The sequence below is a fragment of the Pteronotus mesoamericanus genome, unplaced genomic scaffold (genome assembly GCF_021234165.1).
Source record: "Pteronotus mesoamericanus isolate MK-2021 breed Mesoamerican mustached bat unplaced genomic scaffold, CSHL_Meso_final contig_94, whole genome shotgun sequence".
Classification (NCBI taxonomy): Eukaryota; Metazoa; Chordata; class Mammalia; order Chiroptera; family Mormoopidae; genus Pteronotus; species Pteronotus mesoamericanus.
This window is the reverse complement of record NW_026555285.1, coordinates 2496349-2515020: the sequence shown is the minus strand read 5'-3', so window position 1 is coordinate 2515020 and position 18672 is coordinate 2496349. Positions and strand designations below refer to the sequence as shown.

At 39.6% G+C, this 18672-nt stretch overlaps 1 protein-coding gene and 1 pseudogene across 2 annotated transcripts in view; one reads left to right on the top strand and one right to left on the bottom strand.

Moving 5' to 3' along the window:
* Window positions 1-17031, bottom strand: part of EBPL (EBP like) — an 83654-nt gene extending 66623 nt beyond the window's left edge. For both annotated transcript variants that reach the window (XM_054586611.1, XM_054586610.1), the window contains exon 1: window positions 16858-17031. In XM_054586611.1, the coding sequence (XP_054442586.1) occupies window positions 16858-17028 (171 nt within the window). In that variant the 5' untranslated portion in view covers window positions 17029-17031. The remainder of the gene's footprint in view (window positions 1-16857) is intronic.
* On the top strand, window positions 984-10619 carry LOC129080886 (ferritin heavy chain-like; annotated as a pseudogene).
* Window positions 17032-18672: the final 1641 nt, after the last annotated feature.

The window sequence follows — 18672 nt, the reverse complement described above, 5'->3', positions numbered from 1 at the left end:
CTGTTCCACCCAGGAAACCACAGGAGCCAGTGCACCCAGTGGAAAGCTGCAGACCATGTTGGAGCACCACAACCCTGCCTCTGCACAGCAAATCCTCCACAGAGGGTGGAGGTCGGTGGTAAATGGTCACAGCCATACCTTGCAGCTAACTAGCTTGGGTAAATCCCTCCCATTGACCTGCCAACAGCAACCAAAGCTCAATGATGAAAGAAGGGTGTACTCAGCCCACGCAAAGGGTGCACCTCAAGTACTCAGTTTGGGTGATAGGGGAGGCTGTGCCATTGGACCCTACAGGACACCTACTACATTAGGTCACAGTACAATAACACACAGTCAAACCAGCTCTACCTAATACATAGAAACAAACACAGGGAGGCTGCCAAAAACAAGAAGACAAAGAAACAGCCAAAATGAAAGAACAGATCAAAATTCAAAATGAAAGAACAGAAAAAGAGCTAAATGAAATGGAGATAAGCAATCTATCAAATGCAGAGTTCAAAACACTGGTTATAAGAATGCCCAAGGAACTTTGTGAGGACCTTAACAGCATAAAAAAAAATCCAGTAAGAAATGAAAGATACACTAATTGAAATAAAGAACAATTTACAGGGGAAAACAATAGAGCGGTTGAAGCCAAGAATCAAATCAATGATTTGGAACATAAGGAAGCAAAAAACAATCAATCAGAAGAAGAAGAAAAGAGAATCCAAAAAAATGAAGATAGTGTAAGCTGCCTGTGGGGAAACTTTAAGCAATCCAACATTCACTTCATAGGGGTGCCAGAAGGAGAAGAGAAAGAGCAAGAAATTGAACATCTATTTGAAAAAATAATGAAAGAAAACTTCCCCAATGTGGTGAAGGAAATAGAAATGCAAGTCTAGGAAGGACAGAGTCCCAAACAAGATGGATGCAAAGAGGCCTGTTCCAAGACACATCATAATTAAAATGCCAAAAATTAAAGATAAAGATATGGGAGAGTGGGTATGGGAGAAAGGGTGAGAGGTGAGGGGATGAGGGGATTATGAAATACAAATAGGTAGTTACAGAAGTGCCATGGGAATGTAAAGTACAGTATAGGAAAGTGAGTAACCAAAGAACTTAAATGCATGACCTGTGGACATGAACAATGGTGCTGGGGGGGAGGGTGCTGAGTGGAGAGGGACAAAGACCAGGACAACTGTAATAGCATAATCAATAAAATATAATTAAAAAATACATACAAATTATAGCTCAATTAAAAAATAAAGTTATAAAAACAGGAAAGTTCATATTAGATGCTCTAAAACAAGAATATTATACCTAACTGAGCTGCTAACAAAATCTAAAAAGCTAAAAACTAAAATGTATCATGGCCAATAAAATTAAGTAACAAAGACCAGTCTCAGTTTTCACTTAAGGTGTTCCAGACATGTAATTTTTACAATGTATTTGATAGATTGTAAGGCGTCCACAAGTTAAAGCAAAAAAACCTTTTTTTGGCATATTATGTTTTATTACTTCAAGAAAGGTAAAAACACAACTGGAACACACACACACACACACACACACACACACACACACACACACGAAAGAAAGATGTGTGCAATGTATGGAGCAAGTGCTGTGACTGATCAAATATGTCCAAAGTGGTTTGTGAAGTTTTGTGCTGGGGATTTCTCATTGGATGATTCTCTATCATTGGGTAGACCTGTTGAAAATGATAGCGATCAAATCAAGACATTAATTGAGATCAATGTTATACCATGTGGGAGACAGCTGACATACTCAAAATATACAAGTCAATAAAGTTATTGGTGAAAATTAAAAATTTGTCTTTTCTCTTTTTTTATTTTTTACTATTGTTCAGTTACAGTTGTTCCACCTTCTTCCCAGTTGCCCTCCCCTGCCCTGTCCCCAACCTCCTCCCTGCTCCCACAAGTCAATCCCTACCCCACTGTCCATGTCAATGAGTCCTCTGTTCATGTTCCTTGACTTGCCTCTTCCCCTTCTTTCCCCCATTATCCCTGCTCCTAACTGCCCTCTGGTCATTGTCAGTTTGTTCTTTATTTCTATGTCTTTGGTTCTATTTTGCTCATTTGTTTGTTTTGTTGATTATGTTGCACTTATAGGTGAGATCATAGTGTATTTGTTTTTTACCACCCACCCTGCTTACTTCACTTAGTATAATGCTCTCCAGTTCCATCCATGCTCTCAGAAGGGTAGGAGTTTCTTCTTTCTTTCTGCTGCATAGTATTCCATTGTGTAAATGTACCACAGTTTTTTGATCCACTCATTTAGTGATGGACACTCAGGCTGTTTCCAGTACTTGGCTACTGTAAATAATACTGCTATGAACATTGGGGTGCATAGGTTCTTCTGAATTGGTGATTCAGGATTTTTAGGATATAATCCCAGCAGTGGGATCACAGGATCAAAAGGCAATTTCACCTTTAGTTTTTGGGAAATTCCATACTGTTTTCCACAGTGGCTGCACCAGTCTGCATTCCCACCAACAGTATATTAGAATTCCCTTATTTTCACAACCTCACCAGCACTTGTGGTTTTTTGATTTGTTAATGATGGCCATTCTAATGGGTGTGAAGTGGTATCTCATTGTGGTTTTAATTTGAATCTCTCTAATGGATAGTGATGCTGAGCATTTTTTTTCATGTGTCTCTGGGCCTTATGTATGTCCTCCTTGGAAAAATGTCTGTTCAGGTCCTTTGACCATTTTTTCTTTTTTTTAATTTAGAGACTACTTTATTAATTTCTGTAATCAAACCCATGTAGATTAAGACCTTACATATTTAATACAGTGTGTTACCCCTGTACAAATGGAAAAAAATTATGTTGAACGTTTCTAGGCCAATATGGCTGTTAATTTCTGTACAATGCCAACCCAACATGGTACAACTGGGATAGTTTTTCTAAAGTTGACAGCACAGCTAAAGTTTCCAAAAATTCAAATTATATATACATATTTATTTATATAAAAAGACCAATAGCAGTATGTTATGCATCAATAGCAGCAACAGCTTTTCCAGGTTCTGCAGTCATCTGAACAAAATTATAGAGACATCCAACACACTCCATTAAAAAAAAAAAGTAAAAAACAAATCCCCAGAAAATAGCAAAATTCTGTTACTGTTGTGGTACCTGGCACCATTTTTTTTTTTTATTAGCTTCTCCATCATCATCTGGAAAGAAAACATTCTGGAATAATGTCATTAGAAACAGCTCTGATCAAGCGCGGTCACAACCACGCATCGTAAGCAGGGACAACATGATTTACACTCACAGAAGTATGAATAGTACTATCCTACAGCTAGAATACTAGAGGGCACAATGACAAAGGCATTATTTGAGACTTGATTTTGTTTCCCCAGCAGAGGGCCCAGCCAGAAGGGCAGAGCGCCACAACTCTGGCAAGATGTGCACCTTGTCCAACAGGATTTCCCTTTGTTAGCGGTACCATTCTAGGTACTCACTACTCTTCATGAGTATCAGCTAAAAACCATTTCAAAAAGATCAAACAAACCAAAACAAAACCCCTCCATTACACCCCACTGGATCCATACTAAGATGACCGAGGAGAGGTGAGCAAGGCTTACCCTGACTAGTCTTCACCACAGCTGCTGTGCCGGAGGAGTGGTCGGCACCCCCCGGGGGCGAGAAGCACAGCACCACTCCAGAGGTGCAGCAGCCACACCCTGGCCCCTGGGGTGTGCTCAGGATGCTGCCATCACTGCTTCACCATGGTCCACTCGTCCAGGAAGAAGGGGAGGTCAGCTATGATACTGTGTGTTCAGTGGTGACAATTTTTTAACTGGATTGTTTCTCTTTCTGGTGTGGAGTCATATGAGTTCTTTATATAATTTAGAGAGCAAACCCTTGTCCAAGGTATCATTGGCAATAATGATTTCCCATATGGTTGGTTCCCTTTTCATTTTGTTGATTTTTTTTTTAGGTCTGCAGAAGCTTTTTAGTTTCTACTTTTTTAGTTTAGTAGTCCCACTTTTTAGTTTAGTAGTCCCATTTGTTTAGTCTTTCCTTTATATCCCTTACCCTTGGGGAGGTATTAGTGAAAATATTGCTGTGTGGGATGTCTGAAGTTTTCCTGCCTATATTCTCCTCTAGAACTTTTATGGTGTCAAGATTTATATTTAACTTTATCCATCTTGAGTTTATTTTAGAGTATGGTATAAGTTAGTGGTCTAGTTTCACTTATTTACAGGTACTTACTTGTCCATATTGCCCAACACCATTTACTGATGGGGCTATTTTATGCTCCTGTCCCTTTTGTTGATTAATTGACCATAGAGACATGGGTTTATTTCTGGGATCTCTATTCTTTTCCACTGATTTCTGTGTCTGTTCTTATGCCAATAACAGACTGTTTTGATTACACTGGCCTTGTAATATAGTTTGCTATCAGGTATTGTAATTCCTCCTACTTTGTTCTTCTTTCTCAAAATTGCTGCAGCTATTCAGTTGTTTATGATTCCATATAAATTTTTGAAATATTTGTCCTGTATCTGTGAAATATGTCTTTGGTATTTTGATAGGGATTGTGTTGACTCTATAAATTGTTTTGGGTAGTATGAACATTTTAATGATGTTAATTCTTCCAATCCATGAACATGGTATATGCTTCCATTTATTTGTATCTTCCTTAATTTCTTTCTTTACTGTTCTGTAGTTTTCTGAATACAAGCCTTTTATCTCCTTGGTTAAGTTTATTCCTAAGTATTTTATTTTTCTTGTTGCTATTGTGAATGGGATTTCCCCCCTAATTTCTGTTTCTGATATTTCCTTGTCAGTGTACTAAAATAACTTTGATATCTGAATGCTGACTTTGTACCTTGCCATTTTGCCAAATTCATTTATTAGGTGAAGTATTTTTTGGTGGAAGCTGTAAGGTTTTCTATGTACAGATTTATGTCATCAGCAAATAATGACAGTTTTATTTCCTCCTTTCCAATTTGGACGCCTTTTATTTCTTTTTCTTGTCTGATCACTGTGGCTAGGATTTCCAGTACTATGTTGAATAGAAGTGAAAGCAGATACTCTTGTCTTGTTCATGATCTTAGGGGGAAAGCTTTTAGTTTTTGCCTGTTGAGTATGATGGTAGCTGTAGGTTTCTCATATATGGTCTTTATTATGTTGAGGTATGCTCCCTCTATTCCCACTTTGCTGAGTGTTTTCATCATAAATGGGTGCTGTACTTTATCAAATGATTTTTCAGCATCTATTGATACGATCATGTGGTTTTTGTCTTTCATTTTGTTTAGGTAATGTATTGCATTTATTGATTTGCATATATTGTATGATTCTTGCATCCCTCAGATGAATCCTGCCTGATCGTTATGCATGATCTTTTAAATGTATTGCTGGATCTGCTTGCCAGTATTTTGTCGAGGATTTTTAGCATCTATGTTCATCAGTGATACTGGCCTGTAGTTTTCTTTCTTTGTTGTGTCTTTACTTAGTTTTAGAATTAGGATAATACTGGCCTCATAAAAAGAGTTTGGGAGTCTTCTCTCTTTTTGGATTTTTTTTTGAATAGTTTGAGGGGAATTGGAGTAGCTCTTCCCTAAATATTTGGTAAAATTCTGTGAAGCTATCCAGGGCTTTTGTGGACCAGGAGTTTTTTTTTATTACAGCTTCCATTCACTAGCTGTTATTGGTCTATTTAGGCTTTCTGCTTCTTCTTGACTCAGTTTTGGGGGAATATATGTTTCCAGAAATTTTTTCATTTCACTTAGGTTTTTAAATTTTTGGCATATAGTTGTTTGTAGTAATTTCTTATGATCCTTTGTATTTCTGTGTTATGGGTTGTAATTTCTCCTCTTTTGTTCATTTTATTTATTTGGGTCCCATCTCTTTATTCCTTGATGAGTCTTGTTAAAGGCATGTTGATTTTGCTTATCTTTTCAAAGAACCAGCTCCTGGATTTGTTGATCCTTTGGATTGTCCTTTTCACCTCTATGTCATTTAATTCTGCTCTGATCTTGATTATTTCTTTCCTTCTACTCGCTCTTGGCTTTGTTTGTTGTTGTTCCTCTAGTTCTTGTAGATGCTGGGTTTAGTATTTCTTTTGAAATTTTTCTTTTTTTCAGTAGGTCCGTATTGCTATGAGCTTCCCTCTCAGCACTGCCTCAGCACACAGCAGCCAGAACGAACTAAGACAATAAGGAAACTGAGACAATGTTTCCTTATTTCCTTCCCCTATTTACATGAGGATTTATAGCAGGAAAAGGGTCACTGCCCAAAGTTTGACATCTGGAAAATGGCAGAGCCAGCATTCAGGAGCATATCTGTTGGACCCCAAAGCCCACACCCCAGGTTTCTTGAATATTGGTCAGACACCCTCCAGAACAGTGCTGAGTACCAGCACTGCATTAAAAGGGCAATCCATGGCATGTATGAGGTTGAATGCCAGAAAAGAAAAGAGCCAGGAAGCCATTGCATGAGAAATGGTAGACGGCATTTGGACAAGGTGAAGATGTTGTGTAGACAGGGGATTCAACTTCCCTTTGGGTTACACAGAGGGCAGAACTAGAACCAATGAGTATAAGTCATATAGGGGTTAATGTCAATTCAACATAGGAAGAATTTTCTTATAACTATAGCTATTCACTTTGGAAAGATAGCATTGACTGAAAGTTTTCAAGCAAAGGTGGATAACTCTATGGCTTTCTGGGCCATTAGTAAAATTCCCATTTCAGGAGGGAAATTAGACTACTTAGCCCCTAAGATCCTTTCTTACAGTAAGGTTCTCTCATTTTCCACACACAGTTTTCACACACAGTATGAATGACCCATGGACATGGACAGCAGTGGGAATTGACTGTGGGAGCAGGGTGGGCAGTTCGGACGGGTGGAGGAGGGCAAAGGGGTAAAAATTGAGACAACTGTAATAGAATAAACATGAATTAAAAATATAGTTAAAAAAATACATGAAGATTGGGAGGGAAGTAAACACCCCGTACACCTAGTAAACAGCAAGAAATGTAAGAGAGTGATTAATATTAAAGTGAAACAAGTTAATGTGTACTGTAGGAACTTTTTTATACCTGTGGAATAAAAGATGTGACAAATTGTAAAACAAGATGAAACAAAACAAAACAATATGCCAAGAAATTTGTAAACCTTGGTGAAATGGACAGATTTCTAGAAAAATATAATCCTCCAAAACTGATACAGAAGCAGAAAGCCTGAGCAGACTGATAACAGCTGGTGATATTTAAGCAGTAATCAAAAAACTCCTAGAACACAAATGACCTGGACTAGGTAGTGTCACAGTAGAATTATACAAAACATTTAAGAGTTAACTCCTATCCTTCTGAGACTTTTTCAAAAAATTCAAGAAGAAGGAAGACTCTCAAACTCAATTTATGAGGACAATGTCATCCTAATCCCCAAACCAGACAAAAACACAACAGAGAAAGAAAACTACAGGCCAATGTTGCTGAAGAACATAGATGCTAAAATCCTCAACAAAATTGGCAAACCATATCCAGCAATACATTAAAAGGATCATACACCATGATCAAGTAGGATTCATCCCAGGGATGCAAGGATGGTCCAATATTTGCAAATAATAAGCATAATACATCACATAAACAAAAGGAAAGACAAAAATCACATGATCATATCAAGAGATGCTGAAAAAGCATTTGATAAAGTACAGCACACAGAGGGAGTACTCTTCAACATGATAAAGACCATATATGAGAATCCTACAGCCAACATCAACTCAACAGGCAAAAACTAAAAGCTTTCCCACTAAGATCAGGAACAAGACAAGGATGTCTGCTTTTACCACTTCTATTCAACATAGTATTGGAAGTCCTAGTCACAGCAGTCAGACAAGAAAAAGAAAAAGGCATTCAAATTGGAAAAGAGGACGTGTACAAAGAAAACCCTGCAGTTTCCACCAAAAAACTACTTGACGTAATAAATGAATTTGGTAAAGCAGCGGGATACAAAGTCCATATTCAGAAACTGAAAGCATTTTTGTATACCAACAATGAAATGCCAGAAAGAGAAATGAGGAAAAAACTCCATTTTCTATATCAAAAAGAAAAATAAAGTACCTAGGAATAAACCTAACCAAGGAGGTAAAAGACCTTTACTCTGAAAACTACAGAACACTGAAGAAAGAAATTAAGGAAGACACAAATAAGTGGAAGCATATAACGTGTTCATGGATTGGAAGAATTAACATGATCAAAATGTCCATACTACCCAAAATAGTTTTTAGATTCAATGTAATCCCTATTAAAATACCCATGACATATTTCATAGACATAGAACAAACATTTCAAAAATGTATATGGAACCATAAATGACCCTGAATAGCTGCAGCAATTTTGAGAAAAAAGTAGGAGGGATCACAATACCTGACATCAAACTATATTATAAGGCCACTGTAATCAAAACAGTCTGGTACTGGCATAAGAACAGATACATAGATCAATGGAACACAATAGAAAGCCCAGAAATAAACCCATGTCTGTATGGTCAATTAATATTTGACAAAGGGGGCAGAAGCTTAAAATGGAGTAAAAGTGGCCTCTTCAACAAATGGTGTTGGGAGAGTCGGGCAGCTACATGCAAAAAATTGAAATTCGACCACCAACTTATACCATACTCAAAAATAAACTCAAGATGGATAAAAGACTTAAATATAAGCTGCGACACCATAAAAGTCCTAGAGGAGAACATAGGCAGGGATATCTCAGATATTTCACACAGCAATATTTTCACCAATATGTCCCCTAGAGCAAAGGACATAAAGGAAAGAATAAACGAACGAGACTTCATCAAAATAAGAAGCTTCTGCATGGCTAAAGAAAACATCAGTAAAATGAAAACGGGACTAACTGTATGGGAAAATATATTTGCCAATGATACCTCAGACAAGGGTTTGATTTCCAAAATATAAAAAGAATTCACATGACTCCACTCCAGGAAGACAAATGATCCAATTAAAAAATGGGCAATGGACTTGAACAGACACTTCTCCAAGGAAGACATACACAGGGCCCAGAGACATATGAAAGGACGCTCAGCATTACTAGCCATCAGAGATGAACACTAAAACAATAGTGAGATACTACTTCAAACTGGTGAGAATGGCCATCATAAAGAAACCAACAAACAATAAGTGCTGGTGAGGTTGTGGAGAAAAGGGAACCCTAGTACACTGATGGTGGGAATGCAGACTGGTGCATCCACTGTGGAAAACAGTATGGAATTTCCTCAAAAAGCTGAAAATGGAACTGCCTTTTGACCCTGCAATTTCACTGCTGGGATTATACCCTGAGAATTCTGAATCACCAGTTCAAAAGAAGCTATGCACCCCAATGTTCATAGTAGCACAATTTACAATAGCCCGGTGCTGGAAGATACCTAAGTGCTCATCAGTAAGTGAGTGGATCAAAAAACTTGGTACATTTACACAATGGAATGCTACACAGCAGAAAGCAATAAGGAGGTCCTAGACTTCACAGCAGTATGATGGAACTAACGAGCATTATGCTAAGTATAGTAAGACAGGCAATGAAAGACAAATAGTATATAATCTCACCTATAACTGGAACCTAATCAAGAAAACAAACAAGCAAGCAAAATATAACCAGAGACATTGAAATAAAGAACAAAGTGACACAGTATCCAGAGGGTGGTGTCGGGGGATAATGGGGAAAGGGGAAGGGCCATCAAGGAACATGAATATAGGATTCATGGGCACAGACAGTGGGAGGTAGGATTGAGGGTGGGAGGTAGGGGTGGGTTAAAGGAGTGGCAGGAAAATGGAGACATCTGCACTTGAAGAACAATAAACAAACAAACAAATAAATAGATAGATAGATAGGAACTATACAAAAACATAAAGAGTAGAAATCTCAACATGGTTGGATTAAAGATAATTTTAAAAAATTTAAAAAAAGAAAATAATGATTAAACAGAAAATAGTAACAGTCTTCACCAAGAGTCTTCACCAGATCCATCCTTCTACTACCTCCTCACAGCACCCTCAAGAGTACCCCAAGGCCCCTGCCACCATTCCACTATAGAAAAAGCTGACTCTCCTCAACCAACCATCAGGACAACAGTGTTCACCTCGTAGGTACACCAGAACTGTCCCCAGGACTTGGAGGCCACCATCAACTACCAGATCAATCTGGAGCTCTACGCTTCCTACTTTTACCTGTCCATGTGATGTGGTTTTCAAGAACATCACCAAATATTTTCTTCACCAACCTCATGAGGAGAGGGAATATGGTGAGCAACATGAAGCTGCAGAACCAACGAGGTGGCCAAATCTTGGTTCAAGATACCAATAAACCAGACTGTGATGACTGGCAGAGTAGGCTGAATGCAATGGAGTGTGCATTACACTTGGAAAAAAGTATGAATCAGTCACCACTGGACTTGTACAAACTGCCCACTGAAAAAAATGATCCTCACTTGTGTTACTCTGTATTGAGACTCACTACCTAGATGAGCAGGTAAAGTCAATCAAAGAATTGGGTGACCATGTAACCAAATTGCACAGGTTGGGGTTCCCTGAAACTGGCATGGCAGAGTATTTCTTTGACAAGCAGACTCTGGGAGACAGTAAAGAGAGCTAAGCCTTACCTGGCTTCCCACTGACATGGGGGTGAACATCCCTGGTCTCCAAAATAGTACATGCATGTTGGAGTTACCTTTACCTTTTCTATAACTTGTACCAACTCATCCACTTATGTCTTTCATTTGTACCAGTCCTTCAAATAAAGTAATTTGGTACCCACCCCAAAAGAACTTTCCCAAAACAGAAAGTAGCAATGAAATCTATAGTGGGCCATCGGACTGGGTTTCTTCCAGGGTCCATGGTTGGAGTTAGGTTTTGGTGCATGTGCATGCATGTGTCTCCAGAATATGGAAAAAGCGCTTTTCCTACATGGAACTAATCATTCTAAAGACTCAGAATACACAAGCTTACTTCTTTTGCCCAATTTCCTTTTTTTGTGTATTGTTTTTTAGAAGCTGGTTGTCTGCCTTAGTTGAAATATAAACAGAATGCTGGTTTGATGGCTTTGGTTTTTTATTTCTTTGTCTTTGGCTGTTGCAGGTAGATGGCATAAAACTTTCAAGAGTTGGATTTTTCTGGAGGGAGAAGACAGGAGACAATGGAAAGAAATAAGAAAAGCAGGGGGAACAAAGGTCAAGGATACATGGTACATATCCTTGGATATATGGAAAAGGTACATAGGAAGAAAGTGAAAGGAGAGGAGCAGGTAGGTGGCCAATTCATCTTGGAAATGCCCTCAGTCCCTGGGAAAGTGGAACAATTGATCACCGAGTATGGGGACCTAGAAGTGGCAAAGTAAGAATGTGGAGAGGTGACCATGGTCCCAGAAATGCTCCCTGTATTTGGAGGAAGAGTTGTGTTGCTTGCGTCTATGGATCCCTCCTATTGGGAAGGTACCCACCCACTCAGTGAGGCTGCTCAAAGCATTTAAACTTCCAAAGATCCTCCAACCATGGGGCCACCAAATCTGTAATGCCACTGCTTTGCTGGAGCCTGGGCTGGAATCATAAAGCTTCCCCAAGATGGACTGTGAAGTACAAGGCCATTTTCTGGGGTCTTTGCTACTGTCAGCTGGTTAGGACATGGTTGTGGAGTTCCCCAGCCCCACTGACCAGAGCTGCAGTGATGGTAATGCAATAGCATTGCAGCCTAGAATCTCATTGGCCATAGCAAGGTGATGGCAGCAGCAGCATATGCCTCAATAGGAACAGAGGGTACAAGAGAAGGGGAGCCACTGGTTGCCTGTCCTATTCACAGGAGAACCTGGGGGATGGGGCTTGAGGGCTGCTGACATATTTATAACCTCATCGGTGTTTGAGCACACGCTCCTTGTTCTGCCTTTAATTGTGTCAATAGCTTCACTTTGATATTATGCTATAGTTTTATAACATGTTACCATTGGGGAAGCTGGGTAAAATATATATGGGATCTCTCTGTTCTCTCTCTGCAGGTGAATCTATAATTATCTCAAAATAAAATTTTAATTTAAAAAATGGGCAGAAGGATTTGAACACTTTTCCCAGTAGAAGATATATGAATAGCAAATAAACAAGTGAAAAGATGTTCAACATTAATAGACATCATGGATATTCAATAGAAACTACAAATTTTGGTTATACACATCTTTTAGAATGACTGAAAGAAAAGAGAAGCCCTGTGGTATGGCTCAGTTTGTTGGGTATCATTACACAAAGTGAAAGGACATTGGTTCCATTCCCAGTCAGGGTCCTTGCCTGGGTTGCAGGTTTAGTTCCTGGTTGTGGCTTGTAGCAGAGGCAAGCGATCGATATTTCTCTCCTTTTCTTTCTCCCGCTCTTCCCCTCTCTCTAAATAAATAAAAATATTTTTTTTTTAAAAGAAAAGAACTACAATAAAACATTACTAAGTATTATGGAGTAAATGTTTGTGTCCGCCTAAAAGCATCTGTCAAGGCCCTAACCCTCAATGTGATTTCATTTAGAGGTGGGACCTATGGGAGGTAATTTTGTTTAGATGAGGTCATAGGGCCCCCTCTATGGGATCAGTGTCTTTCCTACAAGATGAGATCAGGGAGAGAAACCAGGGCTGTCTCTTGGCGCTGTGAGGATATAGCAAGTAGGCAGCTGTCTGTAACCTGGAAGAGGGCTCTGACCAGGACCCGACCATGCTGGCACCCTGACCTTGGACTTACCAGCCTCAAGAACATGAGAAATAAGTGTCTGTTTTTTAACCCATTCAGTCTGTGGTATTTTTGTTATAGCAGCCTGAGCTAACTGAGAGAGTAAGTGGCAGTTAGGATGTGAAAAACTGGAACCCTCAAGGATCGTTGCTGGGAATGGAAAATGGTAGGGCCACTTAGTAAAACAGTTTGGCAGTTCCTAATCTAGGTAAAGAATCCTACTCCTGGGCACTTACCCAGGATACATAAAAGCTTATGTCCACATAAAGACTTGTAAGCAGATACTTGTAGCAACACAATTTATAACAGTCACAAGCTGGAAAACAACCCAAGTGTTCATTAACTGGTAAACAGATAAATAATTTGGGATATATCCATATATTAGGATACTGTTCAGTAAATTGTGCTAAATAAAAGACTACTTACTTTAGGGTTTCATTTATATGAAATTCTAGAAACAGCAAAACTTAAATGACAAGAAAGCAGATCAGTGTTACCGGTCTTTGTTAACATTATCAACATTACAGACATTAGCCAGATTCTAAACCCCAAGATCATGTCCACCACCCCCAATGTGTAAGCAGCCACTTTGACTTACACAATTCTCCCATGAAAAGTCTCTCATGTTTAGCATTTCTTCGCACTTTAAGTTTCACCACACCTTAATGCAGCTCTTTTTCATCTCCTAAAATACTACAGCTGGTTTTAGCTGATCTTTTTGTCCCTTTTAACTAGCTTCTCCAATCTACCCAGCACCATATTGGGAGAGAATTCTCCATGAATATCTCTTATTCCTATACTGTCTGGGGTCTCTGGGCATAGGCACTTCTACCAAATTAAGAATGTTTCTATGAGGAAATATTCCAGGGTAATAAAGCTTAGAGACCTCTCCCTCTTAAGATATTCCAAGGTAACAAAAGACCTTGCCTCCTCCTCCCCAGAGAAGGTTTGTTTATATTCCTGAGCAAAGGTCTTTCTCTAGAGAAAAGTATGACCATCACCAGCAGCCATATAATATGGGAGCCTACTTTTGGGGTTCCTTTCTGTAATATACCCATTGTATGTGCAGGTACCATCTGGCCCACCCTGTGTTGCCCTGTGTGACTCTGGGAATCAGCCAGGCTAATATGCTAACTTGTAAAAAGGGTGAAATCTCAGACCCTTCACAATTTCTGACTTAACACACCAAACCAAATTATCTTTCACAAGATCTACTTTGGCCATGCTATTTCCTTGGCTGAAACTTGTTGACGGCTTTCTACTACAGAATAAAACTCAGTCTTACCTGTCATTCCAGCTCTTTACCAATCAGTACTTATTCCATTGATAAACCTTGTGCTCTAGTCAATCTAGACTTTAAGATGTTTCCCAAACAGGAATACATATCTATCTCCATGTTCTGGCTATGTCTAGAATGCTATATTTAGGTCGTAGATGAGGAAAAACCAAGGAAGCACCAGTGCATGAAATGCCCATAGCAATCTTAAGGAATGGTGAATTACACCATTGGTATCTTTATGTGTATTGTCATGGTGCCTCCCAGTGCCATTCACCCTAGGCCTAACTAAATGACCTTAAGACCAGTGGTGCAGTCCTAGGTAACCACATTCTAATTGGACATTAGGGAGCTAAACTACTTCTAGGAATGCTTGGCTTAGAACAATGTCCAACAGGGGAGCTCTGTGTTTGATGGCAGCCAATAATCCCAATACCTTCTACCATTTGAGAAGTGAAGTTTACAGGGAAAAGGAGAGATGGCCTAGGTTCTAGTGGGAACAAGTGAGTTATAGTCATTTCTCCACCAGGCTTTACACCCCCGTCTTAGCTCAGGCTATGTATCTGGGTCTTCTTGCAATAAACTCCCAACCAAAGATAATATTGGCTTGCGTCTCTCTTTGCAGGCCTCAACTGCTTAATTCAAGTGTCCTTCTCACTGTATTCTAAAATATGTGTACAAAGATGCTAATTGAAGTACTGTGTGTAAATAGCAAAATAAAAATATGCCTATTAGTATGAGCTGATTAAATTATCATGTTTCTTTAATTGGGAGGTACATCTGAATTTCAGAGACATAAAAATATCAATAAAATTGTCCACAGTGGTTATGTCATTGATTGTTTTAATATGTGGGGGAAAAAATGAGTGTTTTAAAAAAAATGAGTGCTTTAGAATTAAAGAACTAAGGCATGGTGCATCATAAAGTGGGACATTTTGTAAGTGGGACAGGTAAACGGCAGAAGGGCATGGTAGGGGACATTTCCTTTGGAAACAAGATGGGGAAGAATGGGGCAATGACTCCACACATCAGGCTACCTTGAGGTGGCATAAATGGAGATGTGTGTGCTGTTCCCTGTAACCGTCTGTGCTTAAAAAGCAGACTTAATTTAAATGAGGTGGTCGATATAAGGGTATGTTTTAATATTTTAATACCTTTTTAAAAAAATATTTTCACCCAAGTATATTTTTTTATTATTAATTTGAGAGAGAGAGGAAGGGAAGGAGAGAGAGAGACAGAGAAACATCAATCGGTTGCCTCCCATTTGCACCCCAACCAGAATTGAACTGCAAATTTAAGCATGTGCCCTGACTGGGAATTGGACCTGCAACCTTTTGGTGTACGGGACAATGCTCCAACCAATTGAGCAACCTGGCCAGGGTATTTAATACCTTTTTTTGTATGTCTAAAATATACTATAATAAATTCTTCTTTAAGTGGGTCTAGCATCCTATTTTACTGCCCCCTGTTCTTTGGGAGACCTTACATTCAATGACAGCTTAACAATCAATTGTATTAAAAAAGGAGTTGAGGAAAATATTCACTGTCTCTTATCTCCACATGTTGACTATTAGGAAAGAAGAAATTTCATCATTCCAGCAACACCTGGTATGTACACATATCCAACTGACTAACATGCAGACCTAGATGATTATTGAAAACTTTGCTTTCTCTTTATTTCTCAATATTATAGACCAGTCATGGCACACATAAACTAATTACTAATATTCTGTAGCATACCAAAAATATATTTTTTGCTGATCTGACAAAAAAAAAAGGTATGATTTTGATTCATTCACACAGGAAGGCTATTGTGTTGGCTGCTGTCATTTTTTTCATTTGACTATCTAAGGGAAAAGAGTTCAGTGCCCTTAACTAACTAGTCAGGAATTGCATGTTTTAGAATTTTTTTGCAGCACACTGGTTGAAAATCGCTGCTGTAGATTTTGGCTTTATATTAGCCACAGGTTTGCCTAGATTTAAGCAAGGTCAAATTCGCAGAGAACGATATTCTGACATAGTTTAACTATAAGAAAAAGTGTGTGCATGGGGGAAAGGGTATTTTAATAGAATTCCCTTAAATACAACCATTATGGCCATTTGTAAAATAAGCTGAATTTTTAGGGACACATTTCCTAAAGCCTCAGGTGATATAGAGTGCAAGCCAGACTAAACAAATTCAGAATCATGCCAGCTGTGTGGCGTTGTAAATCACCTAACTTTGCGGGGCCTGATTTCACCTCTGTAAAATGGGGACAAAAATAACTAGCTTATGGGGTGTTGATAAGATCCTAAATTTTAACTGCATGTTAGTACTGTGCCTAACATGCAGTTGTCACCCAAGACGTGAAATTACTATTAAGGCATGCGGGGCGTGGGGCAGGTTTGGTGGGGGTAGTTGATTTTGGTACAGGCCGTCGGACTGAGCAGTGCACCTCCTAAACTCTCCCTGCTCTTTCTGGGGCACTGAAAAACTCAATTATTTTCAGTTCAACAATTAGTGCAAGTTACAAAGTCAAGTAAGCCAAGGCCTCGAGTAGTTTACAATCAAACTAACATAACAAGCTACAGAAATCACTATTTCTTCTTCTTTTTTTTTAAATTGTCACTACTAAGGAAGCAGTTGCGCTCCCTTTTTACACACTTGGGAACTTGGAGAGGTGCAGCATCTGGCCAAGGGCCACGAGTACCACGGTCTCCCAATACTTTTTGGATCTCTGCAGACTTCCTATCCAAGGGATGGGGCAGCTAACTAGTCCCCGTCCTGTTCAGGGCACTCTCTGGGACAAGGGAGTGAAGGGTCCCAAAGAGGGCTCCGTTCGCCCCTCGTTTGCGGTGCGGGGCCGAGGAGACAGCACTTACCAGTGCGAAGTGTACCAAGGCGTCGTAGCAGAGCCAGGAGAGCACCCAGCGGTCCGCCGCCCCCTGTCCACGGCCCAGGAGCAGGCCCAGCGCGCAGCCGGCGGCCAGCAGAGCGGCACACAGCAGCAGCGAGCTACCCGCTGCGGCCCCCAGCTCCCACCCGCCGTCCATGATTCCCGCTCCCTAAGGCCCATTCAGCAAAGAAAGAAAGTAGAGCTGACGAGAAAAAGTGGGATGGGGCGGGCCTGCTCAGACCGGGCGGAGCTTCTACATCGGGGCGGGTCCGGCAGATCTTTCCTTCCTTGCTGGCCTCTCGGATAGCCACCCTTGCCAGGAGGTTTTCTCAAGTCAGGATCCCGTTCACTAACTTGGGTAACTGACTGGACTAAACCTGTTCCCAGACCAAACACACAAGACAGGGAAAGGGCCACACTTTTTGATGCAGTTTTATTTTTAACAAGGTTCAAAACCTTAAGCTATAAAGTCCAAATGGTAGAAATCTTGCCAACAGACTGGGGAGAACAAAAGGTTCTAATCAGGCCCTTGCAAGTCTTGCAGGACAGGTGAGGGCCAATGAGCAGGCTTCTAAAAGCCCTTGTGGTGTGCTCTGACCTTTTTTTTTTTTTTTTTTTTTTTAAATTCTCACCCTAGGACATTTTTTCATTGTTTTTAGAGAGAGGAAGGGAGACAGAGAGTGATGTGAGGGAAACACTGATTGCCTACCATTCTTGCCCTGACCAAGGGACCGAACCTGTATCCTAGATATGTGTCCTGACTGGGCCTGAAACCTACAACCTTTTAGTTAACTGGAGGATGTTCCAACCTAGCCGCACCAGCCAGGGTTCTAATCTTATTTCTTAAAAACCAGGAAAGTAGCAGAAAGCATGGGAGAGAGGAGGGATAGGTCAAAACGGTTTGGTGCTAGATGCTTTTATCTCTGTTATCTCATCTAACATCACAACAGCTCTAGGAGATTAGTGTTTTCCTTTTTTACAAATGTGAAAACAGGCCCAGGGCAGAATCCAAGACTGGGTGTCCCCTAAGGCCTTTGCTTTTTGACCCTGTGCTCTGATGTCTTAATGGGCAACTATAGCTCTCCTCTAATGAAGTGCCACTTTATCCCAATCACATTAATCTTTCCATTTTTGTTAGCATCTTCTTTCTTTCTTTTTAATTCGCTCTTGACCATCTCTCCCTCTTCCTTCCTTAGACCTCTATTAGAGACTTAACATTGGATAAAGGAGCTAGAACTTTAAAATATTGCACCCTTCCCAACAAATTTAATGAAAAGCAGGGGAAAAGCTCCCTTAAAAGTAAGGTGTTATGTAGAATATATCAAGTTACTCTGACAAGAGTAGGATATTCGATTTTCTGTTGTCTTGTTGGGGATATTTTATTTAAATATTACATCACTTTATGATGTTCTCTATGAAAAACAGAAAGGCCATTATTTTCTTTTTATCTTAAGAAACAGACATTTTAAGGTGATTTCATAGCCAAATAGACAAATGCCTGTAGTCATATGTGGATAGTCTTATCTACCAAATAAATACATTTTATTCTTACAGGCAGTGATGAACTGCCCCACTTTTTTTCTGCATTATATGATGGTTTTACACAATGTACAATTTAGACTGCAGGTTTAATTTATAAAAGGATTCTAGCATAATGCTGTTGTTACAATATTGATGAGCTTGTTTCATCTCTGTCTTCCCTTGTTCTCGCCTCCCAATTTCTCTCTAGACACTCACCTTTTCCATTGCTAAATGCTCCAAACCTAAGGAAAGTCAGTCTTTGGAAAGTCTTTAGAAAGAG